General features: G+C 43.8%; 1 protein-coding gene across 1 annotated transcript; it reads right to left on the bottom strand.

Annotated features, from left to right (window-relative positions):
• Positions 1-464: 464 nt before the first annotated feature.
• LOC120039570 (zinc finger protein 658B-like) lies at positions 465-7,769 on the bottom strand. The gene is made up of 4 exons (XM_038984989.1): positions 6,480-7,769; positions 2,114-2,542; positions 1,671-1,959; positions 465-507 (listed from the first exon to the last, which is right to left on the bottom strand). The coding sequence occupies exons 1-4, from the start codon at positions 7,459-7,461 to the stop codon at positions 465-467; spliced, it is 1,743 nt and encodes a 580-aa protein (XP_038840917.1). The 5' UTR covers positions 7,462-7,769.
• Between the last annotated feature and the right edge of the window lie 11,311 nt (positions 7,770-19,080).

Genomic DNA, 19,080 nt, shown 5'->3' with positions numbered 1-19,080 from the left:
CCCCCTTCCACCGTGCTACCGTTGACATAAGAGGATGCCTCCTCCTCTTCATCTATGATACTATTGGAGTCTTCAGTCTTGACCCCGCCAGCCTGGTCCTCAGGAAGTGAGATGTGGCGTCTCTTCTTGTGTCTCCCAAGACTCTGAGAAGTGGTAAATCTCTGGCCACATTCGACAAGGCTGTAAGTTCTCTCTACTGTATATGTTAAGGTCTGATGATCTTGTCAAACCCTTCCCACAGACAGAACAGGGGTAAGGTTTCTCCCCATGCGTCTCCTTTGTGTGTCCAAAAGTGTAGCTTCATGAGGTCTGCTCGTCTAAAACTCTTCCCACAAACAAAACAGCTGTGCGGTTTCTCTCCAGTGTGCATTGTCATGTGTCTTTTCAGATCAAATAACCGTTGCCAGTCTTTCCCACACACAGAGCAACTGTATCTCTGAGCTTTGAGATTCCCCTAGGTTTCTTTAGGTTCTCCTGATGTAGAGGCTCTCCCCTCCGAAATCCCGTCTGTGTGAATGAGAAAACATAGGTTAAAAGGTCCAGTGCAATCAAAAATGTGATTTCCTGTCTTTTATACACATTTCCACACTATGAGGTTGGAAAAATACTGTGAAATTATGATAATAATACAATTCTTGCTTGAGAATTTGCTCTTATCTACGAAGATATGTTTATTTTAATTGAAAACAATCACAGCAGGGTACTTAATAAAATACAATTTCATATGGAGTTAAAAATAGTGGCATTGGATTTTTAAATAAAAGAGCGATGTTCATTCAAAGTCAATATTGTATTAATGTTATTCATGGCTGTTCTGCTTCCACTTACCGAGACGATGAAGATCCCAACCAACCGCTTCTCCATCTGAATTAATCAGACCACCAACTTCCTCTTCTTCTCCCTCCCTCTCTCCTTCAATTGGAACAGGGTTTTGAAACTCAACAGGTGGTAAACCAGCATGAGTTTTCTGATGTCTCTGAAGTTTTTGAGAACTAATGAAGCTCTGGCCGCATTTAGTACAGCTGTAAGGTTTCTCTCCTGTATGATATCTGTGGTGGACTTTAAGGCTTGCTGATCTTGCAAAACTCTTTTTGCAGACAGAGCAGGAGAAAGGTTTCTCTCCAGTGTGTGTCCGGAAATGCTCCTTCAAGTAACGTGCTTCAGAAAAACTCTTCCCACACACAGAACAGGAGTGGGATTTCCCTTCTATGTGTAACAGTCCGTGTTTACGCAGGGATGAAGCACATCCAAACTTCTTGTCACAATCAGGGCAAGGATGTCGTTTCTCCCCAGTGTGCACTGACCGGTGGTCTTCAAGATACGCCTTCTCGCTGAAACTCTTCCCACACACAGAGCAACTATAAGGTCTCTTTCCTGTGTGAGTCTTCTCATGCTTCAGGAGTTGTTTAGACAAGGCAAAGCTTAGCTCACACACAGAACAGTGGTGGGGTTTCCCTGCATGTTGCAGAGAGTGGTCCTTTAACTGATCTGGACGGCTGAAACTCTTTCCACAGACAGAGCAGGAGTGGGGTTTTTCTCCTGAGTGCATCAGGAAGTGTTCCTTCATGCGTGATTGTAAGCTAAAACCCTTCCCACACACAGAGCAGGAGTAAGGTTTCTCTTCTATGTGTAACCACTGGTGCCTTTTCAAGGCTGAGGCGAAACCAAACCTCTTGTCACATTTGGAGCAGACATAAGGTTTCTCTCCAGTGTGCACTGTCTGGTGGTCTTGGAGATGTCTTTTTACACGGAACTGCTTTCCACACACAGAGCAAGGGTATGGCTTTTCTCCTGTGTGTATTCTCATATGTATTAGCAGTTTTGATAACTTTTTGCAGTCTTGTCCGCACACTGAACAGCAGTGAATTTTCTTAGCTGTGTGATTCCCCTGGTGTTGTTCAGGTAGTTCTGATGTAGAGGGACTCCCTTCACTGTCAGTGCAGTGGTCATGTCTCTCTGCTGTGGGATAAGATGGCATGGATAAACTATGCAAACATTTGGAACTGTAACAAAAAATATTTTTTCTCCTTTGAATAACTGAAAGTAATACAAAGATGTATAAAAAATGTTTTGCAATTCAACCCCTTACAGAATAAGTCCCTTTTAAACTTACCAAAAGCAGGATCCTTTTCCTCCTCTTTCACTTTGATAACCAGTGCTGATGTAAAACCACACTCTTCTACAGCTACAGACACTGGACTCTCTCCTGTGTGTGTTCTCTGGTGTTTGGTAAGATTTGACGATGAAGAGAAACTTTCCCCGCACACGGAGCAACTGTACAGCTTCTCTCCTGTGTGCAACGTCTGGTGTTTTTTCAGGTTTCCATTCTCACTGAATTGCTTCCCACAGACAGAGCAGGAGTACGGTTTTTCTCCTGTGTGAGTTCTCATATGTGTTTGTAGTTTTGATAACTTGTGACAGTTTTTTCCACACACTGAACAGCAATGAATCTTCTTAGCTGTGTGATTCCCCTGGTGTTGTTCAGGTAGTCCTGATGTAGAGGGACTCCCTTCGCTCTCAGAGCAGTGGTCAGGTCTCTCTGCTGTGGTAAAGACATAAGTATGGATTAACTCAAATTAGTCAACACCCTAAGTCAAAATGTTTGTTCCTGACTAAACAGAAAATAATAAATATTGTAAAATTATACGGTCCATACTTTTCCCGAAAATGCTACATGTTAGCTTTTCCCATGAGATAACCTGGCACAGTTAGCCCTAAGCTAACCACCAGAGGGATATTTTAAACTTCCAAATCAAGGTTGCTCCACTTAAAATCAAATACAATGTTATTGGTCGTGTACACACAGTATTCTGCCGTTGTTATAGCAGGTGCAGCTAAATGCTTATGTTTCTAGCTCCAACAGTGCAGTATTACCTAACAATACAAAACAATACATACAAATCCCACCAAAATGTATCAGAACAGTCCGGAATATATATAGAATGGTGTGTATAGACAGTATATACAGTATATGAATAGAAAAGGTGTGTACAGCAGTAGTTATATAGGATGGTGTGTATAGACAGTAGTTATATAGGATGGTGTGTATAGACAGTATGGACAGTAGTTATATAGGATGGTGTGTATAGACAGTATGGACAGTATATGAATAGGAAAGGTGTGTACAGCAGTAGTTATATAGGACAAACTACTGACTAGAATACAGTATATACATATGAAGTGGGTAAAACAGGATGTAAACATAATTAAAGTGACCAGTGTTCAATGACTATGTACATAGGGCAGCAGTCTAAGGTGCAGAATACAGGGCGGTAGCCGGCTAGTAACAGTGACTATGTACATAGGGCAGCAGTCTAAGGTGCAGAATATAATACAGGGTGGTAGCCAGCTAGTAACAGTGACTATGTACATAGGGCAGCAGTCTAAGGTGCAGAATAGAATACAGGGTGGTAGCCAGCTAGTAACAGTGACTAAGTTCAGGGCACGGTACTGGGCGGAGGCTAATAGTGGTGACTATTTAATGGTCTGATAGAAGCTGTTTTTCAATCTCTCTGTTCCAGCTTTGATGCACCTGTACCGTCTCCCCCTTCTAGATGGTAGCAGGGTGAACAGGCTGTGGCTCGGGTGGCTATAGTCCTTGATGATCTTCTTGGCCTTCCTGTGACACCGGGGGCTGTAGATGTCCTGGAGGGCAGTGTGCTCCCGGTGATGCGTTGGGCTGAACGCACCACCCTATGGAAAGCCCTGCGGTTGCGGACGGTGCAATTGCCGTAACAGGCGGTGATACAGCCCGACAGGATGCTCTCAATGGTGCATCTGTAGAAGTTTGAGGGTCTTCGGGAGCCAAGACAAATTTCTTGAGCCTCCCGGGAGGTTGAAGAGGCGCTGCTATGCCTTCTTCACCACACGGCCTGTGTGACTGGATCATTTCAGGTTGTCAGTGATGTGACGCTTCTCACCATCTTCACTTCTCTGCCGTCTCCAGGATCCGCTCCTTCATTTTGTTGACGTTGAGGGAGAGGTTATTTTCCTGGCACCACTCCACCAGGGCCCTCACCTGGTAGGCTGTCTCGTTGTTGTTGGTAATCAGGCGATCCCAACACAACAGGCTGAAATTTCAGGCGGCAGTTTCAAACAGCTCTTACACAAAAAAGGGTATTATCATAATTTTTACATTTTCACAGTATGATTCCATCCTCAGCGTGGAAATACAGGACCAGTCAAAGGTTTGGAAAACTACTCATTCAAGGGTTTTTCTTTATTTTTTACTAATTTCTACATTGTAGAAAAATAGTGAAGACATCAAAACTATGAAATAACACATGTGGAATCATGTAGTAACCAAAAAAGTGTTAAACAAATCAAATTATATTTTCTATTTTAGATTCTTCAATTTTCTGTTTGAGATTCTTCAAAGTAGCCACCCTTTGCCTTGATGACAGCTTTGCACACTCTTGGCATTCTCTCAACCAGCTTCGTGAGGTAGTCACCTGGAATGCATTTCAATTAACAGGTGTGCCTTGTTAAACGTGAATTTGTGGAATTTCTTTCCTTCTTAATGCATTTGAGCCAATCAGTTGTTATGACAAGGTAGGGGTGGTATTCAGAAGACAGCCCTATTTGGTAAAAGCAAGTCTATATTATTTAAAGAAAAGCTCAAATAAGAAAAGAGAAACAACAATCCATCATTACTTTAAGACATGAAGGTTAGTCAATTCAGAAATATTCAAGAACTTTGAAAGTTTCTTCAAGGACAGTGGCAAAAACCATCAAGCGCTATGATAAAACTGGTTCTCATGAGGACCGCCACAGGAAAGGAAGACCCAGAGTTACCTCTGCTGCAGAGGATACGTTCATTAGAGTTACCAGCCTCAGATATTGCAGCCCAAATAAATGCTTCAGAGTTCAAGTAACAGACACATCTCAACATCAACTGTTCAGAGGAAGACAGCGTGAATCAGACCTTCATGGTCGAATTGCTGCAAAGAAACCACTACTAAAGGACACCAATAAGAAGAGACTTGCTTGGGGCAAGAAACACAAACAATAGACATTAGACCGGTGGAAATCTGTCCTTTGGTATGGAGTCCAAATTTGAGATTTTTGGTTCCAACCTCTGTGACTTTGTCAGGCGTGGAGTAGGTGAACGGATGATCTCCGCATGTGTGTTTCCCACTGTGAAGCATGGAGGTGGTGGTGTGATGGTCCTTTGCTGGTGACACTGTCAGGGATTTATTTAGAATTCAAGGCACACTTAACCAGCATGGCTACCACAGCATTCTGCAGTGATACGCCATCCCATCTGGTTTGTGGTTAGAGGGACTATCATTTGTTTTTCAACAGGACAATGACCCAACACACCTCCAGGCTGTGTAAGGCCTATTTTACCAATTTTATACAGGACCAGTGCTCAGCATATGTGGGAAGACTGTTGGACAAGCATGCCAAGGGTGTGCAAAGCTGTCATCAAGGCAAAGGGTGGCTACTTTGAAGATTCTCAAATATAAAATAAATGTTTTGGTTCCTACATGATTCCATATGTGTTATTTCATAGTTTTGATGTCTTCACTATTATTCTATAATGTAGAAAATAGTGAATGTAAAGAAAAACCCTTGAATGAGTAGGTGTGTCCAAACTTTTGACTGGTACTATATCTATAAAGCACAATATGTATAAAAATAAAATATTGGCTGATGTTGAATTTGTTACAGGAAATAATCACGCTGTCAGCTGGTTGTGTTAGCATAGGGCTAGGTTTTCTCATGTTGTCAGCTGGTCGTGTTAGCATAGGGCTACGTTTTCTCATGCTGTCAGCTGGTCGTGTTAGCATAGGGCTACGTTTTCTCATGCAGTCAGCTGGTCGTGTTAGCATAGGGCTACGTTTTCTCATGTTGTCAGCTGGTCGTGTTAGCATAGGGCTACGTTTTCTCACGCTGTCAGCTGGTCGTGTTAGCATAGGGCTACGTTTTCTCACCCTGTCAGCTGGTCGTGTTAGCATAGGGCTACGTTTTCTCACCCTGTCAGCTGGTCGTGTTAGCATAGGGCTACGTTTTCTCACCCTGTCAGCTGGTCGTGTTAGCATAGGGCTACGTTTTCTCACCCTGTCAGCTGGTCGTGTTAGCATAGGGCTACGTTTTCTCACCCTGTCAGCTGGTCGTGTTAGCATAGGGCTACGTTTTCTCACCCTGTCAGCTGGTCGTGTTAGCATAGGGCTACGTTTTCTCACCCTGTCAGCTGGTCGTGTTAGCATAGGGCTACGTTTCCTCACGCTGTCAGCTGGTCATGTTAGCATAGGGCTACGTTTTCTCACCCTGTCAGCTGGTCGTGTTAGCATAGGGCTACGTTTTCTCACCCTGTCAGCTGGTCGTGTTAGCATAGGGCTACGTTTTCTCACCCCGTCAGCTGGTCGTGTTAGCATAGGGCTACGTTTTCTCATGGTTAAAGCTTAAGCAAGAGGTCACAAGTATGGACCCATTAAACATCAAAGCTACAGTACAAAATAAACACTTTTTCTCACCAAAAGCAGGATCTTCCTCATCTTTCACTTTGACATCCAGTACAACAGACTCCTCTACCGCTGCAGACACCTGCTGCCGTGATCCCTGTCCAGGAGCTTGGCTCAGGCTAGTCACAGCTCCGGCATGGAGACAGGACTCTTTTGCTGATGAGGAGAATTTCTCTCTGCAGAGAGAGCAGGGGTGAGGTTTCACCTTAGTGTGAACTCGTTGGTGTCTTTTGTGGAGTGGTGAAGCTGAGAAACTCTTATCACACTGAGAGCAGTGGTACGGGTTCTCTCCGGTGTGCTGTTGCATGTGTATCTTGAAAGTACACGATTGGCTGAATTCCTTCCCACATTCTGAGCAGCTGTATTGTGCGGCACTAGTGTGGGATTTTTTGTGTCTTGCTAGAGAGCTACGGTGAACAAAGGTATTTTTACAGGATGTACACTGGTAAGGTTTCTCTCTATCAGCATAGACAAAAACACCAATTTCCTCCTCCTCCTCCTCCTCTTTGACATTAATTGCCAGCTCCTGTTCCTCGTCTTCGATCTTGATATTCATAGTTCGACTGCCTGATGACGCCGTATCTGAAATTCCCAGTGTACACTGGTTGCTATGGTTACTGGCATGGCTGCATTGACATTTGAGAAGACCTTTGGTCGAAGCAAAATCCCTCCCGCTATCAGAGCACTCGTAAGGTTTCTCTCCAGTGTGCATAGTCTGATGCTGCCTCAGCCTCGATGGTGATTCGTATCTCTTCCCACACTGTGAGCATTGGTAAGGTTTTGGTGTGGGTGCTCCTGTATGGCGTCGTACGTGTCTCGATAGAGTTCCCTTACAGCCAAAGCTCATCTCGCAGTAGGAGCACTGGTGAGGTCTCTCCCCTGTGTGCTTTCTCATGTGCATCTTCAGTTCATATGCAGAGAAACATTCCTTTCCACAATCGGAGCACGGGTGCTTCTTTTTCGCGTCTGGCTGCTTCTCTCCAGGGTGGGTCATCTGATGTCTTTCCAGGTGGGGCTTCAGTGTGAATCGCTTCCCGCACACAGAGCACTGGTAAGGCTTCTCTCCTGTATGTGTTCGGAGGTGTCTCTTCAGTTTGGAGGGGTGAACAAAGTCTTTTACACATACTGGACAGACGGAAGACTCCTTAGCAGGTTTTGTGTGTGTTCTCAGGTGTCTGTTGAAATTAGATGGGTGAGCGATCTCTATTCCACATTCTGGGCAGCGCCAAAGCTTCTTAGCTCTAGGATTCTCCTGGTCCTGTTCAGGTTCTGCTGGTGCCCCATCACTGGAGTTAGAACTCTCTCCTCTTTCAACTGGAAAATAAGGGGGGGGGGGTCATTCAACCTCAAAAAACACACAAAAAAGGCTTTCAACACTCGCCCTCTCAGATTGTTCTGAAATCGTTTCTATAGTTACTAACAGATAAGAGAAGCGTTTCTGAAACGCAAATTATTTTTGTTCAAATGTAATTTGATCTCTGAGAAATTCAGCTAATTTGATTGCACCCAAATTGGCCATTCTAATTGAAGGGATTCATATAATTTTCAGTAAATATAGTACCGGACGTCCAATTTAAAATGGTCAAAAGTCATCCGCAGACACCAATCTCACCCAGACAGCCAGTGTTACAGTATCAGTTCTTTACAGTGCCTTGAAAAGTATTCACCCCCTTGGTATTTTTCCTATTTTGTTGCATTACAACTTGTAATTTAAATAGATTTTTGGGAGGGGGGTTTCATTTAACGGACAGACACAAAATAGTCCAAATTGGTGAAGTGAAAAAAAAATTACTTGTTTCTAAAAAATAAAAAACTGAAAAGTGGTGCATGCATATGTATTCACGACCTTTGCTATGAAACCCCTAAATAATATCTGGTGCAACCAATTACATTCAGAAGTCCACCTGCGTGCAATCTAAGTGTCACATGATCTCAGATATACACACCTGTTCTGTAAGGCCCCAGAGTCTGCAACACCACTAAGCAAGGGGCACCACCAAGCAAGCGGCACCATGAAGACCAAGGAGCTCTCCAAACAGGTCAGGGACAAAGTTGTGGAGAAGTAAAGATCAGGGTTGAGTTATAAAAAAAATATCAGAAACTTTGAACATCCCACGGAGCACCATTAAATCCATTATTTAAAAAATGGAAAGAATATGCCACCACAACAAACCTGCTAAGAGAGGGCCGCCCACCAAAACTCACAGACCAGGCAAGTAGGGCATTAATCAGAGAGGCAACAAAGAGACCAAAGATAACCCTGAAGGAGCTGCAAAGCTCCACAGCGGAGATTGGAGTATCTGTCCATAGGACCACTTTAAGCCATCCACTCCACAGAGCTGGGCTTTACAAAAGAGTGGCCATAAAAAAGCCACCGTTTAAAGAAAAAAATAAGCAAACATATTTGGTGTTCGCCAAAAGACATGGGAGACACCCCAAACATATGGAAGAAGGTGCTCTGGTCAGATGAGACTAAAATTGAGCTTTTTGGCCATCAAGGAAAACGCTATGTCTGGTGAAAACCCGACACTTCTCATCACCCCGAGAACACCATCCCCACAGTGAAGCATGGCCGTGGCAGCATCATGCTGTGGGGATGTTTTTCCATCGGCAGGGACTGGGAAACTGGTCAGAATGGAAGGAATGATGGATGGGGCCAAATACAGGGAAATTCTTGAGGGAAACCTGTTTCAGTCTTCCAGAGATTTGAGACTGGGATGGAGGTTCACCTTCCAGCAGGACAATGACCCTAAGTATACTGCTAAAGCAACACTCGAGTGGTTTGGTCTTGGAATGGCCTAGTCAAAGCCCAGACCTCAATCTAATTGAGAATCTGTGGTATGACTTAAAGATTGCTGTACACCAGCGGAACCCATCCAACTTGAAGGAGCTGGAGCAGTTTTGCCTTGAAGATTGGGCAAAAATCCCAGTGGCTAGATGTGCCAAGCTTATAGAGACATACCCCAAGAGACTTGCAGCTGCAAAAGGTGGCTCTACAAAGTACTGACTTTGGGGGGGGGGTGAATAGTTATGCATGCTCAAGTTCTGTTTTTTTGTCTTATTTCTTCTTTGTTTCACAATAAAAAATATTTTGCATCTTCAAAGTAGTAAGCATGTTGTGTCAATCAAATGATCCATTTAATAAACACAGTACACCAGTAAAATGTATAAAATTATGTGGCAGCAGTAGGAACAGCGGCATCTCGTGGGAAAAACCTGGTACTTGCACACAAATTTATGGTAAATAATGCAAGTTATTTAAATGGTTAATTTCAACGAACAGAGGAATAAAAACATCACTAGATTCAGAGGGAATGCATTACATAGTATGGAGAAGCAATACTCCAAGCCGCAGCTTCGTACTACTTGTCAGACAGAGAACTGATACTGTACACTGGTTAAGGTGAGATTGGCATTGGGGTGTCGGTTGGTGCCTATTTATCATTATATATTGGATTTCTCATACACTACATGTTCAAAAGTATGTGGACAGCTGATTGAACATCCCATTCCAAAATCATGGGCATTAATATGGACTCACTTCCACCAAACTTTACAGTGGGCACTATGCATTCGGACAGGTAGCGTTCTCAAACCCAAATTAGTCCGTCGGACTGCTAGATGGGGAAGCGTGATTCATCACTCCAGAAAACACGTTTCCACTGCCCCAGATTCCAATGGCGGCGAGCTTGGCATTGCGCATGGTGATCTTAGGCTTGTGTGTGGCTGCTCGGAACTCGGTAGTGAGTGTTGCAACTGAGGACAGATGATTTGTATGCACTCTTCAGCACTCTGCGGTCCTGTTCTGTGAGCTAGTGTGGCCTACCATTTCGCGGCTGAGCCGTTGTTGCTCCTAGACGTTTCCACTTCACAATAACAGCACTTACAGTTGACCGGGGCAGTTGAGCTCTTCAGTACGGGCCATTCTACTACCAATGTTTGTTTATGGAGATTGCATGGCTATGTGACTGATTTTATTTTATAAATGTTTCCAATTTAATTTTACATGTTTTATTTTTTTTTACCCCTTTTTCGTCAATATCTAATTCGTAGTTACAGTCTTGTCCCATCGCTGTAACTCCCGTACGGACTCGGGAGAGGCGAAGTTCGAGAGCCATGCATCCTCCGAAACATGACACCACCAAGCCACACTACTTCTTTTTTTTATTTTTTATAAATCTTTACCCCATTTTCGTGGTATCCAATCGCTAGTAATTACTATCTTGTCCCATCGCTACAACTCCCGTACGGGCTCGGGAGAGACGAAGGTCGAAAGCCATGCGTCCTCCGAAGCACAACCCAACCAAGCCGCACTGCTTCTTAACACAGCGCGCCTCCAACCCGGAAGCCAGCCGCACCAATGTGTCGGAGGAAACACCGTGCACCTGGCCCCCTCGGTTAGCGCGCACTGCGCCCGGCCCGCCACAGGAGTCGCTGGAGCGCGATGAGACAAGGATATCCCTACCGGCCAAACCCTCCCTAATCTGGACGACGCTAGGCCAATTGTGCGTCGCCCCACGGACCTCCCGGTCGCGGCCGGCTGCGACAGAGCCTGGGCGTGAACCCAGAGACTCTGGTGTCGCAGCTAGCGCTGCGATGCAGTGCCCTAGACCACTGCGCCACCCGGGAGGCCCGCCACACTACTTCTTGACACACTGCTCGCTTAACCCGGAAGCCAGCCGCACCAATGTGCTGGAGGAAACACCGTACACCTGGCGACCGTGTCAGCGTGCATTGCGCCCGGGCCTGCCACAGGAGTCGCTAGAGCGCGATGGGACAAGGACAACACGGCCGGCCAAACTCTCCCCTAACCCGGGTCAATTGTGCGACACCTTATGGGTCTCCCAGTCGCGGCCTGGGAACGAACCAGGATCAGTAGTGACACAGCTAGCACTGCGACACCTTATGGGTCTCCTGGTCGCGGCCGGCCACAACACAGCATGGGAACGAACCAGGATCAGTAGTGACACAGCTAGCACTGCGACACCTTATGGGTCTCCCGGTCGCGGCCGGCCATAACACAGCCTGGGAACGAACCAGGATCAGTAGTGACACAGCTAGCGATGCACTGCCTTATACCGCTGCGCCACTTGGGAGGCCCTGCCTGATTTTATACACCTGTCGGGTGCAGCTTAATTAGCCAAATCCACTAATTAAAAGTATGTCCATGTAGTGCATCTTACTCAATGGTAGGAATAGGTTTGGTCCAGATCAGATGTTGGTATTTATTGACTAGTATGTGAATCCTATAAATCAAAAGGGCCAATTTGGATGCAATCAATTAGCTTCATTTCTCAGAGATGAAATGTAATTTCAACAAAATAATGTTGCAGGAATGCTAATCTTACCTGTTACTAACTACAGACACTATTTCATAAGAATCATTGTGATGGTGGGTGTCATGGCTGAAATGACATGGAATGATTCAGGGGTAAACAAAATGTATTACTATTTTCCAGCTATTATCGGTCATTGTCCTGTGTTTTTATTCCATAAACAATTAACCTTTTATTGAATTAAACAGATAGTGTGACCATCTGTAGATGGACTATCAACAAACTCTTCTGTTGATAAGAAACTGCTTGCCAATGTTACGTTAGGGTTATGTTTAGAATAAGGGTAAGGTTAGGGCTAGTAGATAGTCTGTAGATTATATACAGGTGGATTTAAAATTAAACTGCTATGTGTGTAATGGAACTGTATAATCTCTGAGATTTCATTAATTAAGCATGTTTATTTACCAGTATTATCCACGTCCCAGTCTTCCTCCTCTTTGACTACAATGTTAAATCTGGGTATTTCACTGCAGTTGTCGATGTCTCTATGGTTAGAGTCAGGAATCAGTGACTCTGGAGGGTTGGGTTCAGTGGAGGAGCAGGAGAGAGGGGGGTTGGACGGGTCAGCAGAATGCTAAAACAAAGAATAAGACGTTAAAGGGGCAATCTGCGGTTGCTACATTCATTTCATGACATATGAATTACTTCTATGTACCCATTGATTCTTGAAGAATATAACTTATAAATGCCTCATGAGCGTAGTTCAACTGTGATGCCCCATCAGAACCCAAAATATAAACTTGTTTTACTCCGATGTTTGTAAACAAAGTACATGTAAACAAACACTATATAACCTCAAAACGTGGTTAAAACTATCATTTTCATATCATGGATGGTCAGTCCTTGCATCAATAGCCCTGTTTATGAATTTGAGAGTGGTTACATTTCTTCAGCCCATCCCTCAACTTTTTATGAGCTTTAAAGAGGGTAAGCAAGACGCTTTGTGATTGTTTCAACTTATGATTGCCGCTTTAATAAATAGCTAAATGATTTTGCTAAGTAGCTAATACTTTAGGCATAGCTATCCCGACTGGTTTAGCATTAGTTATAGTCATTCTCACCTCATTCATCGTGAATTCTTCAGAAATAGTTTCCTATGAAAGAGTTTGGTCACTGAATTAAACTAAAGCAGATTCTTCTCAAGTCCCCGACAGTTCACCACGAGGTCACATTAGCTAGCGGATTACTTTCCATACAAAACTATTCGACAACTCAGTTAGATAACTATTTAGGCCAACGGTAGCGATAATTTACTTTAGACCCGATAACAAAACTATATGAAATGGCCGTTGAAAACATCGCTAGCTCCACGTATATAGTCCAGGTTGGGCAATATCAAAGTCTAATTTAAACGGTATTAAATGATATCAGACACATTTCACACTAGCAAACTAACTCATCTAATGTTTGCTAGCTATCAACATGAGCATATTCTTTCTTCCAGGCCAGCTTCCGGGTTAGATTCTTCTGTCAATCTGCAAAACAGCTCTACGGGACACTAGCTTGTTACTAACGTTACAGTTAGAACATATTGAACATTTTTACCGGTACAATTAATAATATATGCATGGTTAGCTACCAGCTAGCTACATTCGTGTCTTCCTGCTTCCGGTCTTATTTCCGGTCCGTCCTAGACTCTGCTCCGACTCATTCTGCGTTACCGCCACCACCAGTTCATCTTAATCTATGGCATCTTGGCGGTACGCAAACAAACGTTTAAGTGCATGCCGCCACCTACTGTACTGGAATGTACGATCAATCCTGATCTGACCAATTCTGTACCACCATGAAAATATCATAACAACCAAATACTAACTTCTACCAGCCCCCCTCCCCTCCCCTCCCCCCCTCCCCTCCCCAACCCTCATTAAACTAAATCTACAGTACATTGGGAAAGAATTCAGACCCCTTGACTTTTCCACCTTTTGTTACGTTACAGCCATATTCTAAAATGTATTAAATATTTTTTTTCACTCATCAATCTAAACACACAATACCCCATAATGTCAAAGCAAAAACAGGTTTTTAGAACATTTTGGAAATGTATATAAAAAAAACTACTGAAATATTACATTTACATAAGTATTCAGACCCTTTACTCAGTACTTTGTTGAAGCACCTTGAACAGCGATTACAGCCTCAAATCTTTTTGGGTATGACGCAACAAGCTTGGCACACCTGTATTTGGGGAGTTTCTCCCATTCCTCTCTGGAAATACTCTCAAGCTCTGACAGGTTGGATCGAGAGCGTTGCTGCACAGCTTTCAGGTCTCTCCAGAGTTGTTTGATTGGGTTCAAGTCCGGTCTCTGGCTGGGCCACTCAAGGACATTGACTTGTCCCGAAGCCACTCCTGTGTTGTCTTGGCTGTGTGCTTAGGGTCATTGTCCTGTTGGAAGGTGAACCTTCACCTGAGTCTGAGGTCCTGAGCGCTCTGGAGCAGGTTTTCATCAAGAATCTCTATGTACTATGCTCCGTTCATCTTTGCCTCGTTTCTGACTAGTCTCACAGTCCCTGCCGCTGAAAAACATCCCCACAGCATGATGCTGCCACCACCATTCTTCACCGTAGGGATGGTGCCAGGTTGTCTCCAGATGTGACACTTGGCATTCAGGCCAAAGAGTTCAATCTTGGTTTTCATCAGACTAGAGAGTTTTGTTTTTAGTTTTTAGGAGCCTTATGGAAAACTCTAAGTGGGCTGTGAGGAGTGGCTTCCGTCTGGCCACTCTACCATAAGGGCCTGATTGGTGGAGTGCTGCAAAGATGGTTGTTCTTCTGGAAGGTTCTCCCATCTCCACAGAGGAACTCTAGAGCTCTATCAGAGTGACCATCAGGTTCTTGGTCACCTCCCTGACCAAGGCCCTTCTCCCCCAATTGCTCAGTTTGGCCGGGCAACCAGCACTAGAAAGAGTCTTGGCAGCTCCAAACTTCTATTTAAGAATGATGGAAGCCACTGGTCTTGGGGACCTTCAATGCTGCAGAATTTTTTTGGTATCCTTCCCCAGATCTGTGCCTCAACACAATCCTGTCTCGGAGCTCTACGGACAATTCCTTCGACCTCATGGCTTGGTTTTTGCTCTGACATGCACTGTCAACTGTGAGACCTTATATAGACAGGTGTGTGCCTTTCCAAATCATGTCCAATCAATTGAATTTACCACAGGTGGACTCCAATCAAGTTGTAGAAACATCTCAAGGATGATCAATGGAAACAGGATGCATCTGAGCTCAATTGCGAGTCTCTTAGCAAAGGGTCTGAATACATATGTAAATAAAATATTTCTGTTGTATTTTTATTTGCTAAAATTTCTAAAAACATATTTTTGCTTTGTCATTATGGGGTATTGTGTGTAGATTGCTGAGTTTTTTTGTTTTTTTTAAAATCCATTTTTAGATAAGGCTGTAACTTAACAAAATGTGGAAAAAGTCAAGGGGTCTGAATACTATCCGAAGGCACTGTATATCATACTGAAACACTCCCCCCTTAGTATTGTTCAGCAGGTCAAGAACCATTTCAACAGTAACATCCGTTACCCCCAATATCTCTGTCTCCACAATAACCTTCAATCTGGCATTTTTGCTTTCCACAACCCGAGCCGTATTGATAACCTTACCAATAAAAGCTATGAAGTCAACTTGAGTCGTATTGATAACCTTACCAATAAAAGCTATGACGTCAACTTGATTCATTATCAAAGTGTCCTGGTACCCATGCCAGGACCAGCAGAAACACCGGCCCCGACATCATGACTCATTTTATATCTCTGAGCCTCTTTCTGCACCTGGCATCTACCAAACGCTGCACAATTGTCACGCCCTGACCTTAGAGATCCTTTTTATGTCTCTATTTTGGTTGGTCAGGGTGTGAGTTGGGGTGAGCATTCTATGTTTTAGTTCTATGTTTTCTATTTCTATGTGTTTGGCCGGGTGTGGTTCTCAATCAGAGGCAGCTGTCTACCTTTGTCTCTGATTGAGAATCATACTTAGGTAGCCTTTTCCCACCTGTCTTTTGTGGGTAGTTGTTTTCTGTTTTGTGTCTGCACCAGCCAGAACTGTTTCGCTTTCGTTCTCCTGTTTGTTGTTTTTGTCAGATGTTTTTTTTTTTGTTGATTAAATCATGAACACTTTAAACACCTTGGTCCACTCTTCCTTCAGCCCACGAGAATCGTTACAACAATGCCCCTCCCCCCACACACAATTACAACACAACCTTCACATTGCTTCCACATTTGCAGTAATCATGTTCCCCTTCACACTTGGCACATCGCTTCCTTCCTTTACATTGAACAGCTACATGTCCCATTCTTTGGCATTTAAAACACTGCAATAGGGACAAATTCTCTGACATTGAAACTGATGAATCCTCTCTGTACATGTCTGAGCAGCACTGATAAGCTTTCACTTCTTTGACCCTCTTTCCTACTGATGAACCTTCTGGCCTCAATCTCTCTGCCTCCCTTCACATGTTCTTTAATATCATCTGTAGACAGAGATATTGGGACACCAGTGGCGACTCCCCTCAACCTAACAGAAGCACCAGGAACATGGTTTTTCATCTTCTTCTCGTCACCACTTTTCACTCCAACACATTACTGCTCTTACTTCCTACCTTCCCCACCAGTTCAGGAGCACATCAATGTGCCCCGTTACAGGAAGCTGGCTGCTCTTACTTCCTACCTTCCCCACCAGTTCAGGAGCACATCAATGTGCCCCGTTACAGGAAGCTGGCTGCTCTTACTTCCTACCTTCCCCACCAGTTCAGGAGCACATCAATGTGCCCCGTTACAGGAAGCTGGCTGCTCTTACTTCCTACCTTCCCCACCAGTTCAGGAGCACATCAATGTGCCCCGTTACAGGAAGCTGGCTGCTCTTACTTCCTACCTTCCCCACCAGTTCAGGAGCACATCAATGTGCCCCGTTACAGGAAGCTGGCTGCTCTTACTTCCTACCTTCCCCACCAGTTCAGGAGCACATCAATGTGCCCCGTTACAGGAAGCTGGCTGCTCTTACTTCCTACCTTCCCCACCAGTTCAGGAGCTCATCAATGTGCCCCGTTACAGGAAGCTGGGCGCATGACGCAACGTCACTATTTCACAGGAGAGACGTTTGAACGTCAACAAAATGTTTTTTCTTTTCTTCTTCTTGAACATGTCAACTTTTCATGCACCTTAATAACAAACGTATATAATATGTAAATATAAATACAATAACAAACGTATATAATATGTAAATATAAATACAAATGTGAAATCACAAAGCTGTTTAGACGCAGAGAAAATACAGAGCCTCGCCGTGATTGGTGGTGATTTTTGTATTAGCACTTCATCCCAACTGTAATATCTGTCAACCAGGGAAAAGCAGGTGGATTAAATTAGGGGACGCTGAGTTCAAAGTTCAAAGTTGGTTGAAGATTAATGTCCTGAATGGACAACAGTAGTGTCGGAAAAAAACTGGAACAACCAATGAAATTGTCTAAAATTGGAGTGGAGGTAAACGTCTATGGATGATAACGATTCGCTTCTTGTTCGGATGCATTTGTTGAGTGAGGATGCATATGTAGGGAAACCCGTTTGAGGTGTTGAAAACGTTGAATATGTGAAATACACACTGGGGAAAGTGGAGTCTGTCAGAGTGACCAGGAGTGGCCTTATTTTGATTCGTTGTTTTTCTGAAGAACAGAGGAAGTTTGCAGTGGGCTTCAAGAGAATCCGGACAACAGAAGTATCGTGCTTTGAACTTGGGAGTAGAACACTCGTCAGAGGAGTCATCTGGGGTGAAGACGGATGTTCAGGTTGAATACATGAAGACAATTCCTGGTGTGGTTGGTTCCCATCGTCTGAATGGAGAAACAGAAGAAAGTCTGTCGATCCTGTTGTTTTATGATGAAGAGCATCTACCTACACATGTGAAGCCTGGTTATGTCAGATACACTGTAAGAGCTTTCATTCCCAAACCACTGCAGAGGAAGTAAAGGATCTGGCCATGTTTCAAGTGTATAAGGAAGAACGGTGTGTAGAAGGACGACAGTGTGGCATTTGTGGTGGGGATCACAATCCTGAGTTCCTGGAGTGCCCTGTAAGGGTGAAGGAGATTGAGGGGGCATAAGTTAGAGCAGTCAATAGAATCTCCTATGATGGAGTGCTCCATCAGATGACCTGGCCTCCACAATCACCCGACCTCAACCCAATAGAGATGGTTTGGGATGAGATGGACCGCAGAGTGAAGGAAAAGCAGCCAATAAGTGCTCAGCATATGTGGGGATTCCTTCAAGACTGTTGGAAAAGCATTCCAGGTGACTACCTCATGAAGCTGGTTGAGATAATGTCAAGAGTGTGCAACCCTGTCAGCAAGGCAAAGGGTGGCTACTTTGAAGAATCTCAAATCTAAAATACATTTTGATCTATTTAGCACTTTTTTGGTTACTACATGATTCCATATGTGTTATTTCATAGTTTTGATGTCTTCACTATTATTCTACAATGCAGAAAATAGTACAAATAAAGAAAAACCCTTGAATGAGTAGTTGTGTCCAAACTTTTGACTGGTACTGTATATGTTTAAGTAAGAATAGATTTTTAGCATTTATAGCAATGGTTATCAACTGCATTGAAGGAATGTAACGTAAGTCACAGAAAATAGAGGTTGTGGTGGCAGCTGCAGAGGTATTTGTGTGTGAGAGACTTGACGTCAGAAAAGTTACAGGGTGTGTTAAGTGGTGGTGTCCCATCCTTTCAGGTTGTTGACCTGAAGTAGGACTAAATAGATTTAAATAGTGGAGTAGGGTGGTGTTTCCTTTTCTATTTTACTGAGTGTTAGATGGGATAGGGAATTTGTTTATTTTTCCAAGCAAAGTATAAGGGAGTTATACTCCAGTCCAGTAGGTGGCGGTAATGCATCATTTACTGGATGCCAACTGCTGTTAAACCTCATCGAAGAAGAAGCAGCCCATGATTGGTTGAGATAATAAGGGGGCTGGGACATTAACGAGAAAGAGTCCATTCTGTCGCTCAAGGCTTCTCTGTCAAATGGCACCTCCTGCTCTCTGTTACCGTGGAGATTTGAAAGATCCATTGGATTTAGTCACATGTTCATCGTGGACAACATGCAACGTGTAGCTACAGGTCTCAATAATAATGTTGTCCAGTGGTGACTTCAGCACATCAACCTTGTTGGGGAAAACACATTTTTTTAGATGAATGCCAGCAAAGCCACTACAATGTAACTGTAAACAATACATTAAAATGAACTATAAACGGTGACAAACGTTGCACACAAACTTT

The sequence above is a fragment of the Salvelinus namaycush genome, unplaced genomic scaffold, assembly GCF_016432855.1.
Source record: "Salvelinus namaycush isolate Seneca unplaced genomic scaffold, SaNama_1.0 Scaffold28, whole genome shotgun sequence".
Lineage (NCBI taxonomy): Eukaryota > Metazoa > Chordata > Actinopteri > Salmoniformes > Salmonidae > Salvelinus > Salvelinus namaycush.
The sequence above is the reverse complement of the archived record's forward strand: the minus strand, read 5'-3'. Positions and strand labels throughout refer to the sequence as shown.